This window comes from Trachemys scripta, chromosome 17, assembly GCF_013100865.1.
Source record: "Trachemys scripta elegans isolate TJP31775 chromosome 17, CAS_Tse_1.0, whole genome shotgun sequence".
In the NCBI taxonomy this organism is placed as follows: Eukaryota; Metazoa; Chordata; order Testudines; family Emydidae; genus Trachemys; species Trachemys scripta.
This window is the reverse complement of record NC_048314.1, coordinates 19,141,028-19,168,977: the sequence shown is the minus strand read 5'-3', so window position 1 is coordinate 19,168,977 and position 27,950 is coordinate 19,141,028. Positions and strand designations below refer to the sequence as shown.

Genomic DNA, 27,950 nt, shown 5'->3' with positions numbered 1-27,950 from the left:
GGCTGTTTCAGAAGAGAATAAATGGGTCCATGATGTCAGTCTGGATGGGATCTTTCCCCAAACCCAGTGAAATACAGTAGTGGAATCCTGACCCCATTGAAGTCAGCAGCAAAATTCCTATTGACTTCAGAGGCACCAGGTTGTCACCCCAGATCCTTGCCCACTCCTTGGTCCATGAGTGGTCTGTTTCACTCAGTGAGGACACTAATGCTCAAATATAGGAATTGCCTACCTGTTTACTGAGGTTACTTAACATGAGGACTTTGGGCTAATTACTGAAAAAGAAGCAACCTATACACTTTACCGGCATTTTTTCCTCCTCATTGTTGCCATATCACTCTGGTCATTTGGCCTTATCTTTACAAAGTAAGAGTGTACATTAGGAGACCTATTCTCAATGCATGCTTGAAAATTCCTTCCTGGAAATTCAGTGCATTCAAGATCTGATTCTATTCAGGCAAAACTTTTGTGGATATCAATGTTTGTTGAGTAAGGCCCAGAATGCAGTGGGAATAGAACCCTGGGGTGGTGCCACACAGTAGGTTTATCTACATAGAAGTTTGGAGAATTGTTTTTGTCTTCTCTGATCATTTGGCCCACGGTATATTGGGGCAGAGGAAGAGACACTGCAGCCTCTTTAGCAGGCTGGAGGATGTACATACCTTAAACTGTCTTGCCAGGTGTTGTTTGTGACTCTCTTCCACTTGCTTGAATTTCGATTCCAACCCCTTCATCTGGTTCTCCATCTTCTCTACATATTGTAAGTCTCTTTGAGTTCGCCTGTCCAATACCTCTATTGACTGAGACATATTCTGCACCTGTCCAAAGAAATAAAAAATAAAAAGAGGCAACACAGTCAAAGGAGGAAGCTTTCATAGGAGCTAGGCAGCATCATTTGCCTCATCATACAAAACGTTGACCTTTTCCCACTCAGTCAACAAAGCTAAAGAGGAATCAGCAGATACATTATTTACTAGTTAATCAGCAGCATCTGATGGTATTATGACCATGTGCTCCAAAACAGAGCAAATTGGTTTCATAAACATTTATTCTGCCAGGCTCCAGAAAATAATCCAACAATCATGAATGCAAATAAGGACTGTAGTCAAGTATAAAATGTATGACTCTTAATGGTGTCTCTGATTGGCTGAGCCAGCGTACAATGCCTGCCTTTGCAGGTGGAAAGACTATTAGTTAAACAGAAGAATATTTGACTAAGAGGAATACTTCTGTTCAGGTATGAATTATCACTGCTTCATATACAGAAGGAGACATTCACTGATTGCCTAAGTGAAGGCTTTAGACCCAGCTACCAAAACCTCACTATTCAAACAACGTGGTCTTTTCTTTATTACTAGTTGTATGTCACCAGTCACAAAGAATACATTCAGAGGTAGGCAATGCCGAATAAACTGGCAAATAATACATGCAGTCACGATTTAAGGCTAATATTTCCAAATGTAGCCTCTGATTATGGTGGTTGTCATTTCTGTCTGACCAACTTGAGACCTCTGATTTTAGTGGCCACTATCTCAATAACTTTTAAGGTTGGAATCAGTGCTAGATACCACCAGAGAACTCAGTTTTCAAATGTTTTAAAACATTTATCTCCACCTTGAGAAGTGTTGTGAGAACACTGACCTGATTTTGAAGGGTTGCCGTCAATTGATTCGCTAAATTCCATTCCCCCTCACCCCAATATTTGTGCCATTACAGGATATTAACTATGACCCCAATTCAGGAAAGCAATGAAGCTTGGAAATAAAGATTGTCCCTGTCCCAAGGAGCTTACAGTCTTTGTTCTGTATTTGTGCAGTTCCTAACACAAAATGGAGTCCTGGGACTCCTCAGATGTTACCACAATACTAATAAATCCAATGCAATGCAATACAATAATAACAACAACTATTATTAGAAGCCTATTGATTTCAGTTTGGAATACTCCAGTTCTTAAAGTGAAGTCTTTGCTTAAATGCTTTGCTAAACTAGGGACTGAAAGCCTGGTACACCTTCCACTGAAATTAACGCAATTCTTATCAGAACCCAAATCTTAAGGAAATATTACTCTTTGTACCTTGCCCATAACTTCCTCTGCAAACAAATTCCAAGAAGCTCTCTGAGTTCCATGCCACCACAAATAGCTCCTGTTTGCACATTCAATGCTCAGTGAAGCTATAATATTGGACTTGGGGGATACAGAAGAGATGACTGGCATTCAGTATTTCCTCCAGGGAGCTTCATTGAGCCAGTCTAACTCCTCTTGAACATGGCTGTAGGAAATGTGTGTGGTAGCAGAAGCACAGGCCTCTTGGACTTTGCTGGAACCAGCCACGGGACAAGTGCCAGCTTTTCTCTAAGTTTTGTGAAATGATCGAGGTTGCCCATAATTAACATCTGATGACAAGGACAATATGAAAAGTAACATCCAAATAATTAAGGGGAACCCATGCATCAAGGTCTAATGGCTTGTGACATGCCAAGGTGGAGAAGCTCATTGTCCAACCAGTGCAAATAGTTTCATGGCTAGTAAATTTCTCTCAGCTCTGGTCAGGACTGTGATGAGAAGAAAGAATTTTCAGTACCTAATTCCAGCAGTACTACCCATCCACACCCAGCAACAACTGTCCCAGCCCCACCTAGGCCATTGCCGAGAATCAGGCCTTTAGGTAGACTGCACTGAATGGGGAGGAGGAGAAAAAGAGGTGGTCAACAGTAAGGCAGTAATTTGCCTGCAATGGATGGGGAGGAATCTAAGGAGCTTTGCCTGCACTGGGTGGCATGTCTGTTACAGCCTGGATTTGTACGACATTTTTATCATGTTGACCCAGCCAGTCCTTCCCTGAGAAAACCTGCCTCTGCCTAGTGGGATCACTTTGTACATCTGCCAATGGAAATGGGGATTAAGTTTGAAGTTGCCCAAAACTGGGTCAATTAATTCTGCCAGTGCTCACTCCCGATAAAAAGCCCAACTGTGCACGAATTAACTTAAGGCAAATAAAGAAGGGCGCTTACGTGAGGACATACAGTGAAACGAGTTATTTTCAGTGACGTGTGTGGTGTAAAGTTCAAATCTATTCCGTTCATTGCTAATAAGGGTTTTTTTTAATTAAGTAGCAACCTATGGTGGCCATTTTAAAATATCAATTACTATTATTCCTGATCTTTGACAATTATGTCAAATTCATCATTTAAAGATCCACATCTTTTATTCTCATTAGCATTTTAAGGTCTTGATCCAGCAAAGCACTTAAGCACATGATTAAACTTAAATGAGACTGCTCATGGACTTAAGGTCAAGCAGGTGAGTAAGTGTTTTCCTGGACTTGAGACCGAAATACATTCTCTGTCTTAAATTTCCCTCAGTTTCTTCCAGTCACTTACAACCCCTGAAGAACCTTAGTTAAGAGTATTTTTTCACATATTCCGAGTGCTCATAAAACCTCATTTTGCAGCAAATAGACAAGCTAACGGTTGCCAAGGGGGAAAATAGTTGATTTTACCTTAGGGAAGCAAAAAATTAATAAGATGGGATTTAAATTCTGCTTCCAGTTATGCCAGATTCTTTGACACTGATGGAGTTACTCTGGATTTATACCTGTGTAACTGGGAGCAGAATTTGGCCTGGTGACTCTAGCAAACCACGTCTGCTAGATAATATCTCCTAGATCCTGACCATCCCAGTCTGTGGGTGCTATCCTTTGGGGGTAGTGTCTATGAGCAATACCCCTGCTGGGCCGTCTGGAGCTAAATGTATGTGCCTCCACTACTTGAGGCAAAGGACCAGTCCATTCACTTGAAGGCAGTACGACTCGTAATTCCTCCATCTGTGGTCTCGCCACTAGAGGGGGATAGAGAGCTACACTGTGGTAGCATGGGGGGCACACCCAGATTTTTTTCAAGTTTTATTGTAACTTTGCTTTAAAAGGGGAGTTAAAAAACATGAGGTGCCAAGTGATGTCAATGTCCTTTGAGCAGAATGAGATGGGGGTACTCACTGGCCCCCCTAACTTAATTTTCATACGTTGGTGTCAATGTGTTTTAGAATAGATTGGCTTTTTACAACTTTGAACCTGAGCTTTTGCTTAACTCCCAAAACCTCTATGCAAAGCCTATAGCATCAATTTCTAAGGAAGAAATTTCTTCTACTTTTCAAAAAGAAAAAAAAAGAAAAAAAGAAAAGAATTACTCACTCAAAAAATGCAGCTATGCTCAGACCAGTTATGGGAACATTTTATTATCCCCAAAGGTGAATAATAGGTTATGGTTGCTTTCCTCCTTGGAAAATCCAAACACAATTACATCTTTGACATGTTATGTTTCTTCTGCTATTTGTGGTGAAAAAAAATGTGAGGCTAGTTCTCATCACAAAACTAGGGGAGTTAAGATGTCAGATTCTTGAAAGGGGCAGGAATGCTTGCAGCCAGCAACAAATCTTTCTTGTGAGCTTGGAGGTTTTCCAAAAGTGTCTGCAGTTACATTTTACTAAAAGGATTTTGTTTCAATGGAGATCCAGATCAGAGGCCATCAGGAAGTTTAGACTTGAAATTAGACAAAGGTTTCTAACCATCAGAGGAGTGAAGTTCTGGAACAGCCTTCCAAGGGGAGCAGTGCGGGCAAAAGACATATCTGGTTTCAAGTCTAAGCTTGATGAGTTTATGGAGGGGATGGTATGATGGGATAGTCTAATTTTGGCAATTAATTGATTTTTTACTATTAGCAGGTAAATATGCCCAGTGGACTGTGATGGGATGTTAGATGGGGTGGGATCGGAGTTACTACAGAGAATTCTTTCCTGGGTGTCTGGCTGGTGAGTCTTGTCCACATGCTCAGGGTTTAACTGATCACCATATTTGGGATTGGGAAGGAATTTTCCTCCAGGGCAGATTGGCAGAGGCCCTGGGGGTTTTTCGCCTTCCTCTGCAGCGTGGGGCACGGGTCACTTGCTGGAGGATTCTCTGCATCTTGAAGTCTTTAAACCATGATTTGAGGACTTCAATAGCTCAGACATAGGTTAGGGGTTTGATACAGAAGTGGATGAGATTCTGTGGCCTGCGTTGTGCAGGAGGTCAGACTAGACGATCATAATGGTCCCTTCTGACCTTAAAGTCTATGATTCTATGGCTCACCCCTTTATCTGTGGGTTTTCTTACGGGATGGTGTATGTGTAGAGATAGATAGGTTAACACACACATGAGCATCTGACTTTGCACATCATTCTTCCCTTACTTTATACCCTGGCATCCCAAGAGCAGCTTGCTGTCTAAGAAAAACAATGAACATTTATATTTCAACACCCTCTGCATTGGAAACAATCACATTTTAGGTCTTTCACCCCACACCCACTGTTTACATTTGAATAGGACTTTGGGTCAAAACCTGCTTGTCTTATTCAGGTGAGTAGTTATACAAAGCCAATGGGTCTTTGATACTAGTGCTGCCCCTGTTCCTACTTCAGATTTTGTTCTGGTGGGCATGTTCTCTTCATTATGTGAGGAAACAAAAGCCAGAAGCTTATGCTACAAACAAAGGAGAAATGCCTCATGTGTCAGTTTATAGTACTCAGTCACTCAAAACATTCATAAACCTGCACTTAATGTGTTTTACTCTGCTCTAACACGTCAATTTCCTCCCGGTATCAGGATAAAAATGATTGTGTCACATACTTCAGATGCTGGCATAGTACAGTATTTAGACACAAGGGATAATTACATGCCCCAATACAAGAGTCTACTTAGATTTAGAAAAGAATGGCACTATTTCACAAGAAACGGTGTTTCTTCAATGGGATCCATTATCCAGAGAATTTCCTGAAATCAGGGATGTGTCTTCTGATCTCTCCGGACAGCAGACTATTAAAAACGAACCATGCGAATGTCAATGTCAGGAAGAAAACTACAAGCCCTCACGACCATGTTATTTGATGTCGATGGCTCATGCTGTTTTATCCAACCTTTTTAATATCAATACAGCTAAAAGAGCCTGGGCTTCATTTTTAATTGGGCTTCTCTCTTGTCTTTTCGAGACTCACCCTTTGAAAATATTTAAGTGTTAATTCAATAAAAACCAATGTGATTAGAGTCAACTGCAGAATTTTTCCCCCGACTGAATTACATAGGGCAATATCATGTATCTTTGATCTTATTACATTTCACAAAGGCTTTCACAAACCTCCCTCTATCTAGATACTTATACTTCATAGCCATAACATCAAAGCACCTTACAAACATGAAGGAATTGATCCTCACACCTTGTGAGGTAGGCAGGTATTATCGTCATCCCCATTTTACAGATGGGGAAATGAGGCACAGAAGGAATTGCTCAAGGAGTCCATAGCAGAACCACGAATTGCAGCCAGATCTCTTGAATCCCACCTGCCTTAACTACCAGACCATCCTCCCTCCTTCCCACAGGATGGCTCATCCCATTACCTTTTCTAAGAGCTGTCTCAGCTGCTTTGTCCTGGCATCACGTGAGCACATCGTCTGTTGGGGAGCCACCACTGTGCATATACACCGTCCCTCGCTGTCTTGGGCAGAGCTGTAGACCTGCCAGCTTTCCTCTGGGTTGGTAGGCAACACCTAAGCGATACATGGAAAAGGGGGTGGGTTAAGTAAGACGAGGGACACTTAGAGGGATAGCGAGAGTGTAGGGAAATGGATGTATGGGAAGTATTCAGTGCAACCAAAACCATTTTTTTTAACAAGCAGCAATAGAGCAACATAGAAACATAATGGAACCATGGAATAAATAAAGGAAAGGTTCCTCCCAGGGCCCAGTAAATATGAAGGATAGGATGCATTTTTAATGCAAAAATATGGATTGGGGACAGGTAAACAAAGAGTTTGATGGCATGAAAAAGAGAGCAAGAGTTGAAGCAGATAATATGGACACAATGGGGAAGATTGGGGATATGTGGGATGGAAAATCAAGGGGTAGGAGGGTCGGTTGGCATCATTAGTTCAAGTGAGTTCTGATGCACACCCAGCCTGTGTGAAACTTGATGCCATGCTATTATTAAGACACACACTCAATTTCTCCTTGACACACAGAGAACGAAGTGCATCCTGATGTACTAGTCAGTGTTCTCCTGACTCCAGGAACAGAGCAGCAATCAATGGGAATCTACAGAGCTCTCCAAGGTCCTGAAACAGGAATTAGCTCTTATGAGGAAAAGGCAACCAGCATTTTTACCGGTTTTCCCTGCTCCGCTATTCAAAGTGTCCCAGGAGATTTTCAGGAGCACTGCAATATTTCTTAAACTGTTCTGTTAACCCAAGGAGGAGAAAGAGCCCAGAATAGCCGTGAGACAGCACACCAGCTAACGAGGAATACAACCTTGAAGATGTAATCAGCACTAGGATCTGGGCTTCCATAATGCATATGTGGAAAGGGAGTCCAGCAATGAAGCTAAACACATTCCCCAGCCCCTGCAGGATCTCTGACCTTCATTTCCCTTTAATCACACAACATTTTGCAAAATACATTATTTAATCACCGTCTCTGATCATTTTGAAGGGACCAGTATTTCACCAGCTAGAAGGAAAGATGCTGGTTTAGTGCTTAAATATGCAGTAAATAACCTTGCAAACAGCCACATAGATAGATAGATAGATAGATAGATAGATAGATAGATACACCAACGGACGGAGTGTATGGGGATAGATAGACAGACAAACTACAGCTAAAATGATTTTGGGTCACATCACATTCTTGTAACAGGGAACAAACTGCCAAATCCACTCACAATTAACAGAGACACTATATCAAATACTCTTCATCTTGAAACAGTGAGGCTGCAAAATGCTAATTTTTTTAAGACAGAAGCATACAGCCTGGAGGTGAGAGGTGTCAATTCTTTCCTGCTAAGGGAAGAAAGAAGGATTGTTATACTCAGCCATTTCCAATAAATAAGAATCCAGTTTATAGTATCCTTTCAGAAAAGACAAGGGGCACCATAAGGCATGACTAAAATGCACTTGCAACTTCCCTGATGCATTTTCCATCCTGATAATGACTATTGATTCCAGGCATCTGAGTGCATCCGTTCTTGTGGGTCTTACACCTGACAGCAAGCTATATGGAAATGTCATGACACAGGAACTTTTGAAATTTTTTCAGTCAGGGAAATGTAAAGGGGAAGCCAGCCTCACTCCCAACCCCTCCCCAAGACACCCACTTTCCACTCACAGGATGCTCTCCAGACTCCTAGCTAACAGGTTGTTATGTAACAGGACAGCGGTCTAAGAGGGGCACCTTAGCTGCGCTGCCAACACACAAAGGCAGCTTTGCAAGGAGAGGAGTGGCAGGGCGCACAAGCTCTGTGCCTTTCCTTCCAAGCAATCCGTCATGCTGGGAATGTGCCTTTACCATGCCCTTCTTCTAACTATGGCAATCTCGCCCCACTGCTATGCAAATGAAGGCTGTAGCTCAATTCCCAATAGCTCCATCTTGACAACCTATTTAATGAGAAACCAAAAGATTCCTGGATTAACCCAGAAACACCCAGTCACATGAAAGAGAGAGAGGAGGAGGAGGTGGGGGAAGGGAATGGGACAAGTCACTATGGCACAATTAGATTTTCTAAGACCAAATCCTCTTCCAGCACAACTGCAAAACATCTTCATCTCCTCCCCATCCCCCCCAACACACAGCCCCCCTAAAAAAGAAACCCCTGGGATTTTCCACCCGGCCCATTCCTGAGGCTCTACAAGATGAGAGAGCTGCCCTTGGGAAACCTCTAAGGACAGCATTTAAACACACACACGCACCCTCTCCCAGTCAGTTTCCCGGCACAGGTGCAGGACACAGCCAACCAAAGCTGGGAGCGGAGCTATTCCCTTCCCTCCCCACCCCAATGACTGGCCTCTGCCACCCACTTCGCTTCCCTGGACTCGGACGATCAGGCCAGACCTTTCGACTTTACAAAACAAAGCCAAGCCAGCCAAACCAACCATGACAGTGATCAGCCGCGCTACCCTCACCTCAGCTAACAGAAACGCGCCTGGCACAGGAGACAAGGGCCAGCAGCATCTAGCCCCAATCCAGAGCAAACTTTGTGCCCCTCCTGCAAATTAAGGATCTGTGCTTCCAGGCCTCACCCCCCACCCTGACACACAAACAAGGTGCATAGATATGCCCTGCACACCAGCCCCTCCGAGACACACACAAAGTGCACAGACGTGCTCTGCACACCAGCCCCCCTGGCACACACACGAAGTGCACAGACATTCTCTGCACCCCAGCCCCCTGACACACACACAAAGTGCATAGACATTCTCTGCACCCCAGCCCCCTGACACACACACGAAGTGCACAGATGTGCCCTGCACACCAGCCCCCCGGCACACACACAAAGTGCACAGACGTGCCCTGCACACCAGCCCCCCGACACACACACAAAGTACACAGATGTGCCTTGCACACTAGCCCCCCGACACACACACGAAGTGCACAGACGTGCCCTGCACACCAGCCTTCCCCGACACTTACCCCCGTGCTCCTGTCCAAGGTGCCCCCCGAGGCTGCGGTTAACTTGGTGGTGTTCAGCCCCACCAGGGACGGCAGCGTCTGCGACATCCAGTTGGTGATCATGGCCATGGTGCTCAGGACGACTCCAATCTTGAGTAAAGGCACCGACATCTCGGCGGGGCTCGGCTCCAGCCACCCTTCATTCCGAACCGGCTCGGGGCTGCCCGCGGCTCACCGCCCCCCGCTGCACCGCCCCGCCGGCCGAGCGCTTCCTAGACATCTCGGCTCGCTCCCGCCGGGGTGTCTCCTCTGCCTGGCTCCCGGACACCCACCCAGCCACCTTCCCGGGGCGCGCAGCTTTGCAAACCAGCCGGGGGGCGGATCGCAGCGGCCAGCCGCCCGGAGGAGTCGCTCGGGGCGGATTGCAAGGGGGATTTTGGTGGGGAGGGGGGAGGAGGAGGGGAGGGGAGAGGGAGGGGTGCTGGGGGGCTTTTTGTCAATGTGGAAGGAGCCCGTTCTCCAAAACCCCGCGTCTCCCTGGGACGTGCAATGCACATGCCTGAAACTGACGCTGGGGCGGGATGAAATGGATTGGGGCGGGGGGAGGAGACCAGCGGCTAGTGGGGAAATAAAACGCGCTCTGATGTCAAACTGCTGGAGAAGGGGGGGGGGATTTTTTTTTTAGTTTCCCTCTCCTTTTGCTTCTCTTTAGCGCCCCCTGGCCGCCGTTCGCACAGACAGGCCCAGCCTTTTTGGACTTACATATCACCGTGGCCAGGTGGGTAAGTACACAAGGGGGTGTCTCTCCCCCTTGAGTATCAGTTTGCATCAGCACCACACCCAGGCCGGGGTCTGAGGCGTCGGTGAACCCCAGGAAGGGTTGGTTAGTCAGGGGAGCTGCCAGGGAGCTAAAGTGTGGCACAAACCTCTCTTTTACCAGCCTCTGTTGGCGAGAGAGAGAAGCAGCTGCATTCACAAATATTAGGAAGAACCCAAACAATTAGTTGGAAAGAAAATAAGGAGGATGAGAAACTGGATTATAATCCGAGCAGTGGGCTCTCTGCCTGCCTGCACCCTATTTTTCCTTGTACAGTTCTGAAGCCAGACAATAATCATCTGCACTATTGTTGTACCATGTTGGGCCCAGGATATGAGAGGGACGAGGTGGGTGAGGCTATATCAAACTGGGGTATCTGTACGCTAGGGGCATGCGAGAATAATCCTGTCCCGGCAGACAACACATCATGTTACCCCGTACAGACCGTCTTTTTCCCTGTTTTCATCGGTATATTCTGACCCTATCTCAGATGGGGGCATGGGGTAGATTACGTTATTTGGAAAGGGGTACACAGCTTAAAACGTTTGAAAACCACGGCTTTATTGGACCAACTTCGGCTAGCGGAAAGGACAAGCTTTCCAGCTTCACAGAGCTCTTCTTCAGACACGCTGGTTACCTTCCCCAGGTATTAACTGTCCTGTTCGCACGGCACTCCATCTGCTCTCATTTTAACTGGAGCTCTTCCCCATCCCCCATAAGAGAGGCTAATGCCACTCGTAGCTACCTACTTTTCTGCAAGATGGTGTGTTTTCCATTGACCCAGCCTTACATGCGATGGCCAGACAGTCAAAGTGGGGGATCTGTGGCTTTGTTATTCTTGTCACTTTCTCTCTTCTCTGACCCAGCTGTTGCGTGATGTTCTGAGCCACTGTCACTTAGGGTCTATCTGCACTGCGATAAAAGACCCGTGGCACAGCCGCAGCTGGCCCGCCTCATGCGTCTCGGGCTGCGAGGCTATAAAATAGCAGTGTGGACATTTGGGCTTGGGCTGGAGCCTGAGACTCGCTGCCCCAAGTTTTTTATCGCAGTGTAGACATAGGATGGGAGTGCTGAGGGTCAGAGGCAATCTAAGCCTAAAATGGTGGCTCTTCCTCCACCTGCCCTGGCTGGCAAATGTAAACAAATTAAATAGAAAAGTCCCTCATATTTCCTTGCCTTGTTTATAGCCCTGCCCGCAACCAGGTAGTGGAATCAAAATCTTATTCACACCAGGTAGACCTCTCCTTCCTTAACCTTTAGTTGCTCCAGTTCCAAAGGAAGCCCAACCCCACCCCAATGGAGAATAATCCGGCAGTGGCAGACTTCAAAGAGCCTTCCCTGATTCTCTATAGAAAGGTCAAGACAGCAGGATGGCAGAAGGTGGAAGATGTGACGGAGAACAAGCATCTTCCAAGGAGGAGCTGTGATTCATGGGGTGGCAAATTAGGGGCATCAACTGGAGAGAGACGATCCTCCACGTCTGAATGGGGAGCTTGCTACATTCTGAACATGTCTGTTTCATTGTCTTAAGTTTGGGAGAGATGTTCTCCAGCACTGAGGAAATGAACTTCCCTCTCTACCTTAGCCCCAGCAAATCTAATGTCTCCCATGGGTGGTGAGTAAGGTACCTCAGTTTTAATCATCATTAGTTGTGTTACAATAGCCCCCCCGTCAAGGATTGTGTTAGTCATTGCACAAATACGTCACAAAAAGACCGTCACTGCCCCAAAGAGATGACAGTCTAAATATAAGATGAGACAGACCACTAGATACAACAGTCCAATGGGGGAACAAGAGCACCTCAGCCTCCCCCCTCAGCTTTCTGTAACAGCTGGGGAGTGGTCGAAGGTCATGCATTTCAGATCACGTCTGTCCCATTAGTCCGGGGGTTGTATGATCTAGAACAAATGAGTGGATCACTACATGCCCCCAGATGTGACCTCTGGGACTTCAGACCTAAATAATGAAGGAGAGGCATCAGTTTTTACATCGCTGAGCTGCAGCTAAGTTTCTGTTTAAAGGAGATTTTGCAGCCTCCGTCAAAAAGCCCTGATCAGCCAAAAGTTGGCAGGTTAAATCATATTATACACATCGCACCAGATCCTCATCTGGTGCAAATCACTGAAGTCAGTGGAGCTCCACTGGTTTACACCAGCAGAGGATCTGGCTTCTTGGTTTCTTTTTCAGACAAATCTCATATTGCAATTGCTTGCGCTGCAGTGAACCAAACTGTAAGTAGGAAGCCGCATGGCCATTTCATTGCAAACTGTGCTGATGGCTTTGTCAAAACATTTTCACTGAAAGCGGCTTCTCCATAAGGAAACAGTTCTCATTCAAGATTTAAAAAAAATTCCTTAAGGGGCTTATATAACTTTCCCAATGACTTCAGAAAGGAAGCGTTCCTCTGATCGAAATTCACAAGTCCATCTTATCTTTTTCTAGGTTAACATTTAAATACCACATGCAGAAGAGAGATTACAAAATTAATCCTCTGGTCATGTGCAGGATTCCCTAAAGAATAAAAATCACATCTCTTGCTCCACAGTAATAAAGGCGGCCTCGGGGGAATCAGAGGCTTATCCCACTGCTTCCTGAGATTTCAAGAGGAACAAGAAGTAATCACTGCATTTAAAATAATAATAATAATAATACAAACTTTTTCCTCCTCTCAAGATTTGAAACAGCAAAACAATTAAGGTAAGATGGAGAGTTATATGCAATTGTCTAACTTCTTTCAAGGATCTGCAATGCATACGTTTTATTACTGCAACACTGGTTTTCACCTTTCTTTGTGTGTGGAGGGGATTTAAAGATGTTTAACTTTGTATTTGCAAAAAGGTCTAATTTCTTGCTGAAGTGCAATTGCAAAACAGTGACTGACATGCATATTATGCAACTCTGCTGCCAGAGAGCCTCTGCAATTGTTGGATTCGAGTGCCACCTTCTAGCGTAGATTGGTATTGCAAGTACCCCTTCGAAAAGATGCTTTATAATACAGTGGATCAATGATAATAAATACAGTGGCGCAATGAATCATCCTACTCCCAGTCCTCTTTGATAACTCCTTGCCCCCCTAGGGAATTTCTAAATAGCTCTGAAATGGATTTGTTAAGAGACAACTCCCAGTCTGCCTTTGTCAGTGTAAGAGCAGACATTGGCAATGAAATATAGACCAACAGAGAAAGTTTGGTGATGTCATCCAAATTTTTGGTATCTCACAGGTCAGATTTACTGGCGAAAACAAGGATCTGTTTCTGGAAGTAGGAATAACTTGCTGCTACGTAACTTTTTAGCTAACTAATCATTCACAGATTCACTATCTATCATTCTTATCAGCCCCCTGTTACTGTCATATCTGAGCACCTCACAATATTTAATGGATATATCCTGTGAGGTACGGCAGTGCCGTATCACGGTTTCAAAGATGGGGAACTGAGGCACACAGGCTAATGTCACACAGAGCAGGGGACCGAGGCAGATCTTCTGAGTTGCAGACTAGTGTCCTAATCACCGGACCATATTTCCATCCTTCCCATAGTGGGATAACCTGTCCCATATGCATAGAATCCTAGAAATGTTGGGCTGGAAGGGACCTTGAGAAGTCATCTAATCCAGCCTGCTGCACTGAGGCAGGACCAAGTAAGACTAGACCAGGGGTCTGCAACCTTTGGTACGCGCTCGCCAGGGTAAGCACCTGGCGGGCCGGGCCAATTTGGAAACCTGGGACTGCAAACTGTGGCCAGTGGGAGCTGCAATCGGCCGAACCTGTGGACGTGGCAGGTAAACAAAGGTTGCCAACCCCTGGACTAGACCATTCCTGACAGGTGTTCGTCCAACCGGTTCTTAAAAACCGCCAGTGATGGGGATCAGCCAGGGTTGAATATGGGGGCTTTGCCCAGGAGAACCCCATTGAGTGTGCATTTAGATTCCTCCCCCAGGCTGCTAAAAGGATCTATTTCATGGTAGTAACCTCTACCCTGCCTGCAACCTGCTCCTATTAGCTGACTGGAAAAACTCCCATTGACTTCACTGGTGCTGGATCAAAGTCTCAAAAGAGGTACAGACAGTGAGGTGCCTCTACCTTGCCCTGAGCCATGTTTGCAGAAGCATCCCTCACAGAGCTGGTCTACGCATGTACACCATCCCACCACCTCTAACCATAACCCTAGCCCTAACTTTGGACCCTTCCAGGATCCCCACTACTCTTGCTGTGGGCAGGGGAGCAGAAGCAGGACTTGCCCTTCAATGAGATCAGGGGAGTTTTAAGAAACAGAGCAGACGCTTCACAAGACCCCCCTAAGAGGAGAGAGGTGAGGCCGTGTGAAATTGTGGACTCCAGGCCTGCCGCCTCTCCCTTTGACGGCAGTGGGAGCTTTCAGTGGGATTGGAGCACGATTGGGTTCAATCTCTGGATACACCCAATGGCTGCAGATTGAAAGAGTTTAAACATGATTCTCTTCCCACAGCTAGTAGGACTCTCTCAGGGTAGGAGCGTGTCATTGTCATTCATGATGGGCCATATCCAATGAAAAAATTCCCACTATGCTTTGGGTCAGACCCAATAACCCTGGCAAGCCTGAAACTAACTCAAGTTTCTCTGTCACTCTTGACCTCTTTCACCGCACCAAATCCCGAGCTCATTGCTCATTTGTCACTCAGTCCTCAACAGAGGCAAAACCGTAATCGATGTGATGCGCGCAGTGTTGTTGTAGCCACGTTACTCCCAGGATATTGGAGAGACAAGTTGGACGAGGTAAAATACATTCTTCTTCAAAAGAAGAGCTCTGTGTAAGCTCAAAAGCTTGTCTCTCACCAACGGAAGCTGGTCCAATACAAGATAGTACCTCACCCACCTCGTTTCTCTAATTGACTTTGATGGCACTTTGCCCAAGTACGAACTGAATTAAAATGAGGATATGGCCCTGCGTGTGCACACCATGGCTTGTCATGACAGGGTTGCTCATATTGCGGGGCCGCTGCCATTAGAAGACCTTTACTAAGGGAGGGAGGGGGAATTATCCCAAACCCTTGTGTCCAATCCTACTGATATTTCCGATACTGAATTCCCATGATTCATTAATTCCCATGGAAGGCTGCCACAAGTACTGGTGGATGGTAGAATATTTTTCCTTCGGTGCAAATATCCAACGAATAATTAGATGTAAATGTGTGGCCTCATTGGAACAACTCAGATTTCCATTGGTGTCACTGAGATCAAAATCTGTCCCCGCGTTCTTACCAGGATGGTAGCAGTGAATGCTTATGTCTCAGGTAAAACTCCATCTGCAGAGAGCTCTTAAAGGAAATCACATCCTTGTGTTCTATTCTAGTCTGTTCAGGTTCTTATACTGTGCTCATCACCACAGTATCTGAGCGCCTGATCCTGTACGACACCTACCAGTGCAGTATTTATATCATTTCAATGCTCATTTGGAAACAGGGTATGACCTAAAGCACACCTCTCATGCTAGTCTTCAACAAATATATAGAAGAAGAATTAGTTCAGAAGCATAAAGAAATTATCATCTTTTTTAGGCTTTCACCTTCTACCCACATATAGTTTTTAAAGAATAAAGTATGTTAAAAATGCTAACAAAAATGCATTTTGTAGCTTTTATTCCACCAGGCAGGTATAAAGGTTCATTCCCCTTCAGTACACATAGGTACTTTGATTGGTATTCAGTAGTGGTAATAGTACTATACAGAACCATTCCTCCAAGGATTGAAAAATGCTTTCCAACTGTTAAGTTTTGTAACACCTTTGGGCTGGACCCTACTCTTGTGGAAGCCAATGGCAAAGCTCTATTTTAATGGCGCAGGATCAGGGCCTCTGGGAGGTAGGACTTATTAGACTTATTTCACAGATAGAGCAAATGAGGTGGGGACCTGAGGTGCTTAAAGACACAGACTCCCATAGTCTGGGCTCCCAATCTATTGCCTCTCCTAGATCCCTATTCTAACCATCTTCCCTTTATGAAAATTATGGGTCAGATCCTCAGCTGGTGTAAATCAGCATAGCTGTACGGCTTACATTGATTTACAACAGCTGAGGAAGTGGCCATGCATAGGATAACCAAGGGAAGAATAAACCCATTTGAATTTTTAGGCTCCTTTGCTTCCATATGCTCCAGAGTATCTATTCTCTTCTTTCAAGAGCCCGTTAACATAAGGGGAGTTATGCCCGGACATCCAGAGAACAATGACTCTCTGAAATCATCATGGACAATTCAATGACTCGATGCATTTACTGTCTTTCCAGATCCCTGGATTGGAGCCTTCCGTATCAGACCCTAATTCCATTATTTATAGCTCAACAAATCGCCACAGCACTTTCTCCAAACAGGTTTCAGAGTAGCAGCCGTGTTAGTCTGTATCCGTAAAAAGAACAGGAGTACTTGTGGCACCTTTTTAATAAATTTGTTAGTCTCTAAGGTGCCACAAGTACTCCTGTTCTTTCTCCAAACAGTCAGTCCCACCTGGATGTAGCGGAAAGGGGCACACACAGATACACCAATTCCAGCCCCAAATGGAGGCATTGCAAAATCCATGATCAATGGTAACGTCTCTATTCTATTTTTAAATGGCAATTATTAAGTGAGACGAGGTTTTTTATTTGTTTTTTTTTTTTTGGTTCAGATTTAAATATTGGCATGCAAGGTTAGAAACCCCAACACTGCAGCTTTATGCTAAGGCCTGAGCCCCAGGAAGTGAAAATGACCAGTGTATTGACCTTGCCCAAGCTAAGTGAAATGCAAAAATGAAACCCTCGTTGTTACTGCTCAAGTGGACATTAGCGGCAGGTTCTTTCAACTGTCATGGTCTAAAAGGTGATAGTAAAAAAAAGCCATGAGGACATCAAGGACATATGTTTAAATACATTGGGCCTGAACCGACATTCACTTACACTAAAGTAAATCAGGAGTAATGCCACTGAGGTCAATGGAGATACAGTGGTGTAAGTGCAAGAAGAATCAGGCCCGTTGTTTTCAACCTGACACCATCCTCTTAGGGAAGCTTTCCAGTGCAAAGCAGGATCTGGCCCTTAAAGAGAAACTGGCACTTCTTCGAATTTTTGACAAAACCTCTCTTAGTCTCAGGTTTGCCTCAACAGCTCAGATCACCTCTCTTCTGACTGCTTCCTTGTTTATCACACAGGTTATCTGGCTTGAATAGAGGCTCCTTATGTCTCTGAGATTATCCGTTCCCGTTGTGTATTCTACACCTGATGTCTCCATGACATCAATCATTTCCAGAGCAGCCAATTCTGATGTCTCAATGAGTGAATTACTGCTGTAATGAGATAATAAGCAGCAGGGAAAGATGAACCGTTAGGGAACAAAAGATCTCATTTGCATGCATATATCCTTAATAATAAAGAATGAGGCAAGAAAGATATAAAAATATATGGTATAGAATGGATTCCACTTAATAGCAAACTGCTTAATGGAAAATTTCACTAATGAAAAAGTTGTTGTGCATGCATAATGTAAAATGAACCCAGCTGACTGCAATTGACCTGAGAGGCCAGCATTCTCAAATGTGGTCAATAAATTTGTGTCTGTATTTATGCATGACACGCTAATAAAATAGATCTTTGTCTCCCTCTAATGGATGGTCCACCCACGTAAGAGGTTATGAAGTTGCCACAGGTGGAGACTTGGGGTCCTAGCCAAGTCCAGAGACCACAGTAGAAAGACTCCTATTGATTCAGAGGGATTTTTAGCTCTGTTCTTTAGCTTAAGAGATACAGGCTCATCCTTTTATCAGGGAAGGTTCTCGGTGTCCCAAGCTGTGTCAGTTACCCATCCAGAGCCTAACATGTATTTATGTCAATGGCAGAGCAATGTGCCAATTCAGCAACTGCGTGACTGGCAAGCGCAACTGTTATTTTCACATGCTATTTTCATGCTTCCTTGCGGTTCACAAACAAGTGCATGCACATAAATGCAGGGGCAGATATGGAGGCGGGGTTGAGGTCAGCAGTGATAATGCCCTATAGCTTCATAGATTGTAAGGACCATTGTGATCTGTCTCACTTCCTGTATAACACAGGCCACAGGACTCCCTTGTTTGAACTAAACATCTCTTTGAGGTATGTTTTGTAGAGTTCTTGGGTGAGCACCAAAACCAGGATGGCAATGGGTGGCAGCTGTGCTCTGGAAAAGCTCTGTGACATCCCACATCAATGCTCCTTTGGAAGGGAGAAACCTGAGAATGATTCCTCCTGCCTGCTCCACATAACCCTAAGGTGAAATTCACCGCTGTGCAAAGGGCCGGCATGAGACATACGCACCATTTAAGTCTCATTCAGTTCCTCAAAATGAGCCTTACGAGGTGCATATAGGCCTCGTGCACCGGGAAAAAACTTGCCCCATAAGGCAAATCCTGTCCAAACAGCACAGCCCAGAGTAATCAGGCTGGGTGTCCGGGTAGCCTACTGAGGCTGGGAGAATGAATCTTAGGATACATCTATACTACCCGCCGGATCGGCAGGTAGTGTTCGATGTATCGGGGATCGATTTATCGCGCCTCATCTAGACGCGATAAATTGATCCCCGAATCGATGCCCATACTCCACCTCGGCAGGAGGAGTAAGCGGAGTCAACGGGGGAGCCGCAGCGGTCGACTCACCGCCGTGAGGATGGCCAGGTAAGTCGAACTAAGATACTTCAGCTATGCGAATAGCGCAGCTGAAGTTGCGTATCTTAGTTCGAACCCCCCCCCCACTAGTGTAGCCCAGGCCTTATACTCCTAGACCACTGAGCAGCAGCCAAGTCATTCTGTGGTGCCGCGGGGCTACAGTAATGCCCCTCTGAGGGGCAGTGTCTGATGGGTTCATGTAGCAATAGATCCATCAGCATTACGCCCATGGATCCATCAGCATTACGCCCATGTGTCCCTCCCTCCCCACCCCAATCAACTTCCTGCAAGCTGGGGAATCCCAAGTTCTGTGTTCTGTGGCGCGGTAGGGACCACACAGCCTGTGTGTGTTTCCACACCACTTGTCTCTCCCCCAGTCTTTGGGCAACACACCCGCACACGACTTGCACTGTGAGCAGTGCCTCTGGGTCTGGGGAACGGAGAAAAAGATCTGTCCCTTAGTGTCATTTATCACAGGAGTTGTCATTTGCTTTTAAAGTGACACTGTCTAGCTGTCGGTGCAGAAAGTTCACAAGGAGGCTTTGAGAACTGGAAGTCAGGTGGACCGGCCTCTGCTTTGGGAAACCCCAGCTAGTGGGGAAAATGCGGTGGGAAGCCGATGTTCACTTTAAACAGACTGGACTGCACTGGACACGTGGGTGCATAATAGTGTACTACAGTCAGTCTAGACAGATGCAAAGGACAACATTCTAATGCAGATCAGGCTTCAGAGGCTCTTTGCCTGTGGGGCTTTGGTTCCATCTATGACACAGACAGGGACCGCTTGCAAAGTACAGCTCTGGCCCTGGACCTTGGTCTGGATTCAAACCCTTCCATGGATGAGATGTTCAGGTCTGGGCACCTCTCTAATGTGATAAGTACATGGCAGTATATTGTACATCAACGTCCACCCGTGTGTGGATAGCCAGAGACGCACGTGCATGTGGGGTGGGGGCTTGGGCAGCAGAGTTACTATTAGAAAGAATATTTTTGCAAAGTTTCTGCTCAGTTCTCCCAGATTCCCTCTGGGTTGTGAGCCCCTTGAGGCAGTGGGGACAGAAGGGGGCATAATGGGAACAGAAGGGGGCATTCTGTGCTTCTCCCCTCAATAGTGGTGTATAACCAGGGCTGGGAGTCACAGGAAAGGGACCACAACACCCCACTTAGTGGCTAATAGCAGAAGGGAGCTCCCCCCACTTCCATCCAGGAGTGGGAGAGCAGTGCTCCTCTACAGCTCCCCCTCCTCCTTGGCTGTGGCAGTGAGAGCACCCCCTCCTGCTTCAACTGACTGTGACCCCTGTGCATGGCCCCATTAGAATGCAAGGGAGGTGAATAAACTGAGAAGAGACTCCAGGAACTGGGGCGGGGGGCGGGGGGGGAGATCGACAGCGAGCAAGGAGCATTATTTCCTCCATAGTCCTTGAGCACCGAAAGCAATACAAAGTTCATGGCCTCACTCTGCTGTCTTTGTGTCCCACAGCTGAAGTCAGTAGAGCCCAGATCCCCAGAAGGTAGTTAGGGGATCAATGGGCGTTAGAGGAGCTGGGCCTAAGAGCTTTCATAGCACTAGGAACGCCTCAATAGAGCAGGACTGCACTGAAGCAATAGAAATGTTACTAGCTTCCTTTCACCTATAACAGAGCCTCCGCTTTTATACTTACACTGCACCTCACTGTCCTGAAAGATCCCAATGTTCTGCACAAACCACGGCCCTCATTCAGCAGAGCTTACCCCCCCTAAACTCCCATTGATTTCAGTGGGAGTTTTGCATAAGGTATGCCTGACTGGCTCTAGACACATAGAGCAGCACTGAAATGCAGCCACTTCTGGGGCGAGGCACAGCATGCTGCTCAGTAGTCATGAGGATGTTAAATTCTAGCTAAGAACATGGGACAATTCCTTGCACATGGTAAGTGCCGTGTGAGTTTTACTCTCTACACACAGTGCAGAAGGCCCTGAATTTTGCAGCAGAAGGATCATGCTCTCAGTATTACATTTGAACAGAATAATCCCCCTTTACAGATCTTTGCTTTGTACTCAATCTGTGTTTAGCTAAAGCTGCTCTTGACACTAAACCTACAATCTCATAGCAAATGCCACTATGTGTCAGAAGTCTGCGAGCCCGGTACAACAGCCTGACAGTTAATGGGAGTTTTGCAACGATTTCAATACATGAGGTTTGTATTAGGAGCAATTATCAGCATATCTTTTACGAGCATGTTTCCTTAAGGTCAATTACTGGGGTGTGGATGGGGAAATAGTTCCATAGGTCGGTTTGGAATTACTGTGCAGAAAGTCTTTTTATATGAATAAATAAGTATATCCCATTGTTGTGTGTGTCAATTGCTTTATACTATCATAATTAGTACTGACGTCTGGCAAAGCACCTGCTTTAATCTCCCTGCTCTTGTCCTTCCCACAAGGTCTCTTGTGATCTCACTAGATTTAGAGTGTTGTCTACTAAGTAGAGCAGGAGGGATTGAGAGTCAGGACTCCTGAGCTCTACTTCCAGTTCTGAAAGGGGAGTGAAGTTTAGTAGTGAGAAGATGCAGGAGACTGGTAGTCAGCACTCCTGGACTCTGCTCTGAGAGGAAAGGGAGGTATAATAGTTAAAGCATGTAAGAGATTAGAAATCACTATTCCCAGCTTTGTCACCGACTTGCTGTGCTACCTGGGACTCATCATGGCCTCTCTGTGGCTCAGTTTACCCGTGTGTAAAAAAAACCCACTTCCTTCAAGAGTAATGATACTTAATGTCATTGATATTTGCAGATCTCTCTGAGATCCTCAGATGAAAGGTTGTGTGCAAAAACAAAGTGCAAACTTCTTCCCTTTCACAATGGTTCGTGCACCCCACTTGCCTCATGAAAAGCTTAGCTTAATAATTATTAAATAACAAATCGGAAAAGAAACATTTTCCTTTCCTTCCCTGCCTCTGCATCTCTACAGCCATGTTAGTGTTTGTCTCCAGCATTGCTATGGCCCTTTGGTTCATGGTTTCATAATAGCAAGCAAAAGCCACAGCTTATCACTCATAACTGAGAATTGGCTTCTTCCATTGTCAATGCAGTTTTACAGTCCTCATCTACCTAATTCAGTTAGATAGTAATTAGTTTTGTATTACTTTACACAGTGATGCTAATACTGATTACAAGGACTGATAACTTGAGTAATAAATATAACCCAAGGCTGACAATTACCTGTCTTTTTTATTGGTGAAAGCTGAAGTTAGCGAAACGAGACACTAATTGGTTTATGAAATGAGGCATCTGCCTCATGTTACAGGCTGCAGATTTGCAGCTTAATTCTACCAATGTGGCTCCACAATAGGGGATGAAGGAGCCTAGCAATCAATGTGAATGTTTGAAAATCACCTCGACAGCTACAGCTAAACTAGCACAGTCTAAGGTCTGGCGTTAAAGTGAGTTAGAACTGAGCTGCGTGGGTATCAATGTGCAGGGGGAGTCAGAGAAGTACTCTCCTCCTTCCCTGCTCTCTGGCTCCAAAATCTAAGAGCCACATTTTCAACTGCAAAGCAACGGGTGTAATCCCAAAAACGCATGCTTTATTCTCCTCTCACTTTTGCACCAGCAGTGTAACTTCATTGACTCGAATGAAGTTATTCCTGTCTGACTCCAGTGTCAATGAACCAGAGAACCCCCGGCTTTGGACACCTGGAAAATTGTGGAAGGGGTGCAAACTGATAGGTAGACAGTGCATTTGCACTCACAATTATGGGGCTTTACAGATCCATTGGAAGGGCACACTTTTTTGCCAGGGCACCCAGGGATGAAAAGAGTATACTAATGAACCAGATATGCTATTTTGAAAATCAGTGGCAAAGTTCCCTTTAGACCCTTAAATGGGAGCCCTAAATATTTAATAACTTCCCTGCCCCAGGGAATGTATATTTCTTCTGTGGATTGAATTATTATTGGTTAAAATAAATATCAAAGTGTTTCTTACATCTCTATGTACCCTCAAAACTTCTGGAAAAAGCTATGGCAATTTCATAAGTACTTCAATGTGAAGTTAACAGCCCTGTTTTAAGAGAGACTAAATACATTACAAACCAGGATTGGGGATGGTGTGGGGAAGAGTCTGTAATCCTGATTGTGATCTGACACCTGTTTTCCATTCATCTAACTCCATTGGTTTAGATGGAGTTACTCCTGATTTACCCCAGTGCAAGAATCAGGGGCTATATTTAAATCTGCATCTATAGCCACATATAATAAACCTTTTGAAGCAGATCCTCGGGGGGGTATAAATTGCCATCGCTTTATTGAAGCCATCTGAGGATGTAACCCTTTATCTTTCTAGGGTTTCAACTGCCAAAGAAAGAAAACTCTTTCTGAACTCAGAAGAACATTGGTTAAACCTGCATGCATGTAGATGGAAGAATTGGGGTTTTGCCTGCCAATGGCAACAGGTACCAGTGACTGCCCTCCTGCCTAAACCCTAGAGGCACTGTTTAGTAGCTGCTGTAAAATCCAGTCCATTCAAATTCGACTGAAATATTGATCATTTCATGATTTGGATCACTGACCTGTAAAAATGTGAAATGCAGTTTAAGGATATAACCCTCGGACTCTAAAATTCTGAATATTTCCATATGGAAATAACTCTGAAATTAAAAAGACAATAACATGCAAGTCTAAAGGGATAAAACTACAAGTGGGGAATCAAAGGGCAAGCTGAAGTTATAACTATGACAAGACTCTGTGACGCAGAAGTTTGGCCAACTGCTGTTATTTTGACTTGGGTTCCTATTAACTTTTAGTCAGGCCTTGATTCCAAGCATGTGCTACTTTTTCAGGATTTAATCCACAGCGTCCATTTGCAATGTCCCGCCTGCTCCAGGAGAGAATTCAGGGTTAGGGCTCAGCTAACCCTCCTGTCCAGAAGCCAGCTGTGACTGGGATTACTTGAGAATTCAGCTCTCGTTTAGGGTGCTCAGATATGATTAGTTGGAAACAACTCTCTCCCTTCCCACCGGGAGATGGTTACCCTTCTGTACACAGAGCAGCAGCAGTTGTTCCCTGAAAGAAAAGCAATGTACTCACCACCTTCCCGTTGCAAAGTCTGCGCTAGCACCCCTTATGGGGAGTATTTTGGGGGCTGATGTGCATGCTTCATGTTATTAAAGGGAGGAACGGGGGGAGGACAACTGCCTTTGCATTGTCACTGAAAGCTGCCTAATTAGAAATGAATCTTCCCTTAACCATGACCCCCCCATCGGGCTCTCTGGAGGGGGTAGGGGAATGCGGATGAGAGTGTGACTCCAGTGCATGTGATAGAGATGTTAATTTGGCACCAAATTACACGTGGGAGGCACGGAACTGGGCGGCGTCAGGGATGAAAGGCCTATTTGGGGATTGCATCTGGCAGCTGTGCTACAGAAATGAGATGCAAAAACTCCGAAACGGATCTGCAGAACCGAACAATGCTGCAGCTCCGCTGGAGAGCTGTCCGTTCCCATGGAACAGGAAGGCGGTTCGGAGAAAGGAGCCTAAATCAGTGTCGCCAGCTCCAGGTGCGCAAGGTAGACAGTGAAAGAAAGCAAGGAGGGTACCTGGCTCAAAATCTAGCCAAGGTTTATATGTTTTTATTTAAAACCAGTGGGCTAAACACTGCTCTGAGATAGCTCCACTGAAGTCAGCCAGGGATTATTCTGGCCCAAAGCTTGTCGCTGGAGTGGTCTGATTTAGTTTCCCCGGACTAAAGTTGGGACAAAAGTTCTTACACACCCGCCAAACAGAATCTGATACTCCGCCAACACCAGCAGCTGCCTCCAGCACAAGGAGATGCAATTGCTAAGGTGTCCTTGCAGGAAAATGCCAAGGCAGAGAAGGTGGGTGCTGAAAGAGAGAAAGAAGCCATTAAGCAGCTGGGGGAAAGAGTTTGATGCAGCCAAGAAATTCAAATTCCGCATGAAACAGATACTCTCATGCTCGCCTGGGGGCAACCAAGAAGGGGGAGAGGAGGAAAGATACAAGCTTGCAGAGAAGATGGCTGGTGTTTGTCATGCCAAAGGAGGATGGCAGGTGCTTCATCAGGGAGCACTATTTGTTTGTTTCAGGGCAATTCTTGTCCGTTTCATCCTGCTTTGCCCAGTTTGGCACATGCGGGTGTATGTGAGCGAGTATATACCCTGGGGTATTTACTCTCTCAATGCACACAACAGATTTTCATTGGTCAGTCACGTTAGCTCTAATTCCTTCCCAGCCCTTCCACTTTACAGGCAACTTGGAATTGTTTTTAATAAGCCCCTCCCTTGGTCCTAACATTTTAAGACTTTGCTTTGGAGATTTCTTCCTATCAGCAGCAGCTGAGAAATATTCTGTAGGTGAAACCTGCTTTATCCACTAAATTTCAGTACCCAGGACAGTGACTTCAGAGGCTAGTGTATGTGTGTGTGTAATAATAATAAAAAAACATAACATATCTAGAAGGAGAGTCCAGTTGTTAATTGGTTCCATACCTGACAGCCTCTAAGGGAGAGTCCATTCCTATTTATTTATTGCTTACAGGCAACACTACAATTATCACACACACCCCCGCGCCACATAGAGTATCCCCCTTGTGATCACTTTTGCTCCTTTTTTGCCTGATTAAGAAAAAGCAAAACCACCTTTGTTTCTCAAAGAAGTGGAATGGACTTTTATTTCCGCTCCCACAAAAAAAAAAAAAAACAAAAAAAAACACCCAACCTCCCCCCCAACTCAACAATAAGTGGGCTTGGAAGTACAGAAAGGCAATCAAAGAAAGAAACAGCCCCCAAGCATGCCACAATTGGAAACACTGAGGGACATTTAAATGTCACCCTAAATCAGGAAAGCGAGCACCACATCAGTCGTTTATCTAGATAAAGGGGAGGGGGGGAGCGGGAATGAAACAGAAGCGATTGCAGGTGGAAATTACATATTTTACAAGGGAAAATAGAACTCACACTAGTAGACAGACCGACTGACCAACCCCTAGCTTACCAATAACAGAATGTGCATTTCAAGCTACTTATACTATTGAATTTTTAAGGCTATCACATACCCCCCTAATTCCTGTCCTTTTACCAGCTGAGAATTGCATTGAGATGGTAGCAACCTCATCTTTAATTGAGGACTTCTCAAAGAAGAAGGAGGCATTAAAAAAGCAGGATAACACTCAAGCCCCCCAGTGATGAAATGTTGTGGTAGATGATGAATTCCCTTCCTCCCCTCGTGAAACAAAAGGCAGTCACATTACAGACTCACCAGTTTCACCTTACCTGAATTGCAACTTTTAATTGGGGAGGGAGAGTTGAATTCAACCACCCTACCCCATTCCAGATCTGGCTGCAATAAAAATCTACAGCAGATCTGAAGGCACAAAGGCAACCTTAAAAAAAAAAATCCCCCTTTAAGTACGACCTCTTCCCCAGACACACATACACCTTTATCCCTCCACCCTGGTTCTCCCTGTGCCCTGCGCTACCCCGCACTGCTTGCCTGCATCGCAGGAGAGGAATTTGATGAATGACCTCTATTGCATGTTCCAAAAAGAAGGAAGGGGGAGGGCTGGGGAGGGGGGGGAGTGAAATTGACAGAAAGATGCAATTTCCTACTCTAGTTTCTTTTGTGCTCTACAGCTTTAGTAGAAAATGGCGTTTGGAGCGAGCGAGCGAGAGAAACCTACTTGAGTGAGTTCTGTTCCCATCAGCAGAAGAAAGAAGAGACCCAGAAGCTTGCTTGTAGGTTGCATCTCTTGCACACAGTTCCAGGTACCTGGCATGCAGATTTCCCCCTCTCCTCCTGGGTTATTTTCTTTTGCTGCGTTGATCACCGACTTCCCTTGCTTGCTTTTGAGTCCTTAGATTTTTTTTTTAATTATGATTCTCTCAGTACCCCGAGAAGGCAATGCAAGAAATCTGCTTAGCACAGCCTTCACTTTGCATATTTAGTGAGCGCCCCGTTTCTCCTCTTCTCTCTGATCTGGCTCTCTCTGGCTTTTGTTGTTTGTTTTATTATTATTATTATTTAATGGCTCCCCTGATCGAAAGACATTGGCGAGGAGAAATTCAGCGGAGCACGAAATGATTATCTCTGCAATTGCCAAAAGTTTGCCTGGAAAAGGGGGGCTGATGGAGGGAGGACAGGGATTTAAAAAAAAAAAAAAAAGGAAAAGAATTGGAAGGCAGGGGCTACTAGCAGGGATGGATGTTTGAAACAGGATGTGACATCAACAAAGGCGGGGGAAATTTAACTAGACACGGAGAAGGGAATGGGGAGGGGGGAGGTAAAGCAGCAGGATCAAAAATGCAGCCAGATGCAAAAGGAGGAGGGGTTAGATTTGGTACTGGGAGGAGGGGGAGCTCAGGAAAGCAGACAAAAGGGAGTGAGGCTGAATGTGGGAGGGTCCCTCTGCAGAAAATTTGAGGCAAGCCCTGGCCCAGTATTTTAAAGGCAAAGAGGATTTTCCTTGGGAGGAGGGGGGGATTTAACAGCAGCACCCCTCCACACACACCCCTCATTCTTTTCCTGTTCAGGAGACTCAGGATTGCAAGCATATGAGGGACCAGAATTCATTTAAACTTCAACACAGGTATATTGCCATACCCCATGCACTTTCCATTGGTGTCAGAGATTACAAACAAATAAGAAATTGACTGATTGATTTTGGGGAGGGTGGGAGTGGAGGAATGTCTCTGATCTAGGTCATGGCAATGCCAAAACCACCCAAAAAGGGAAACAATTAGGGCTGTCAAGCGGTTAAAAAAATTAATTGCAATTAATCACGTGATTAAAAAAATAATCTCATGATTAATCGCACTGTTAAATAATAAGAATACCATGTATTTAAATAGTTTGGGATATTTTCTACATTTTCAAATATATTGACCTCCATTACAACACAGAATACAAAGTGTACAGTGCTCACTTTATATTATTATTTTTATTACAACTATTTGCATTGTAAAAAGCAAAAGAAATAGTATTTTTCAATTCTCTTAATACAAGGACTGGAGTACAATCTCTTAATCATGAAA

The 27,950-nt window shown here is 45.1% G+C and overlaps 1 protein-coding gene across 3 annotated transcripts in view; it reads right to left on the bottom strand.

Annotated features, from left to right (window-relative positions):
- Nucleotides 1–27,135, bottom strand: part of OLFM1 (olfactomedin 1) — a 51,674-nt gene extending 24,539 nt beyond the window's left edge. Inside the window, exons 1-3 of one of the 3 annotated variants that reach the window (XM_034793838.1) lie at nt 26,600–27,135; nt 6,429–6,578; nt 663–818 (exon numbers count right to left, since the gene is read on the bottom strand). In XM_034793838.1, coding sequence (XP_034649729.1) covers nt 663–818; nt 6,429–6,578; nt 26,600–26,695 — 402 coding nt within the window. In that variant the 5' untranslated portion in view covers nt 26,696–27,135. Of the gene's footprint in view, nt 1–662; nt 819–6,428; nt 6,579–7,744; nt 8,119–9,489; nt 10,029–26,599 lie in introns of those variants that run through there. The other 2 variants (XM_034793837.1, XM_034793839.1) reach the window with 2 other exon arrangements.
- Nucleotides 27,136–27,950: the final 815 nt, after the last annotated feature.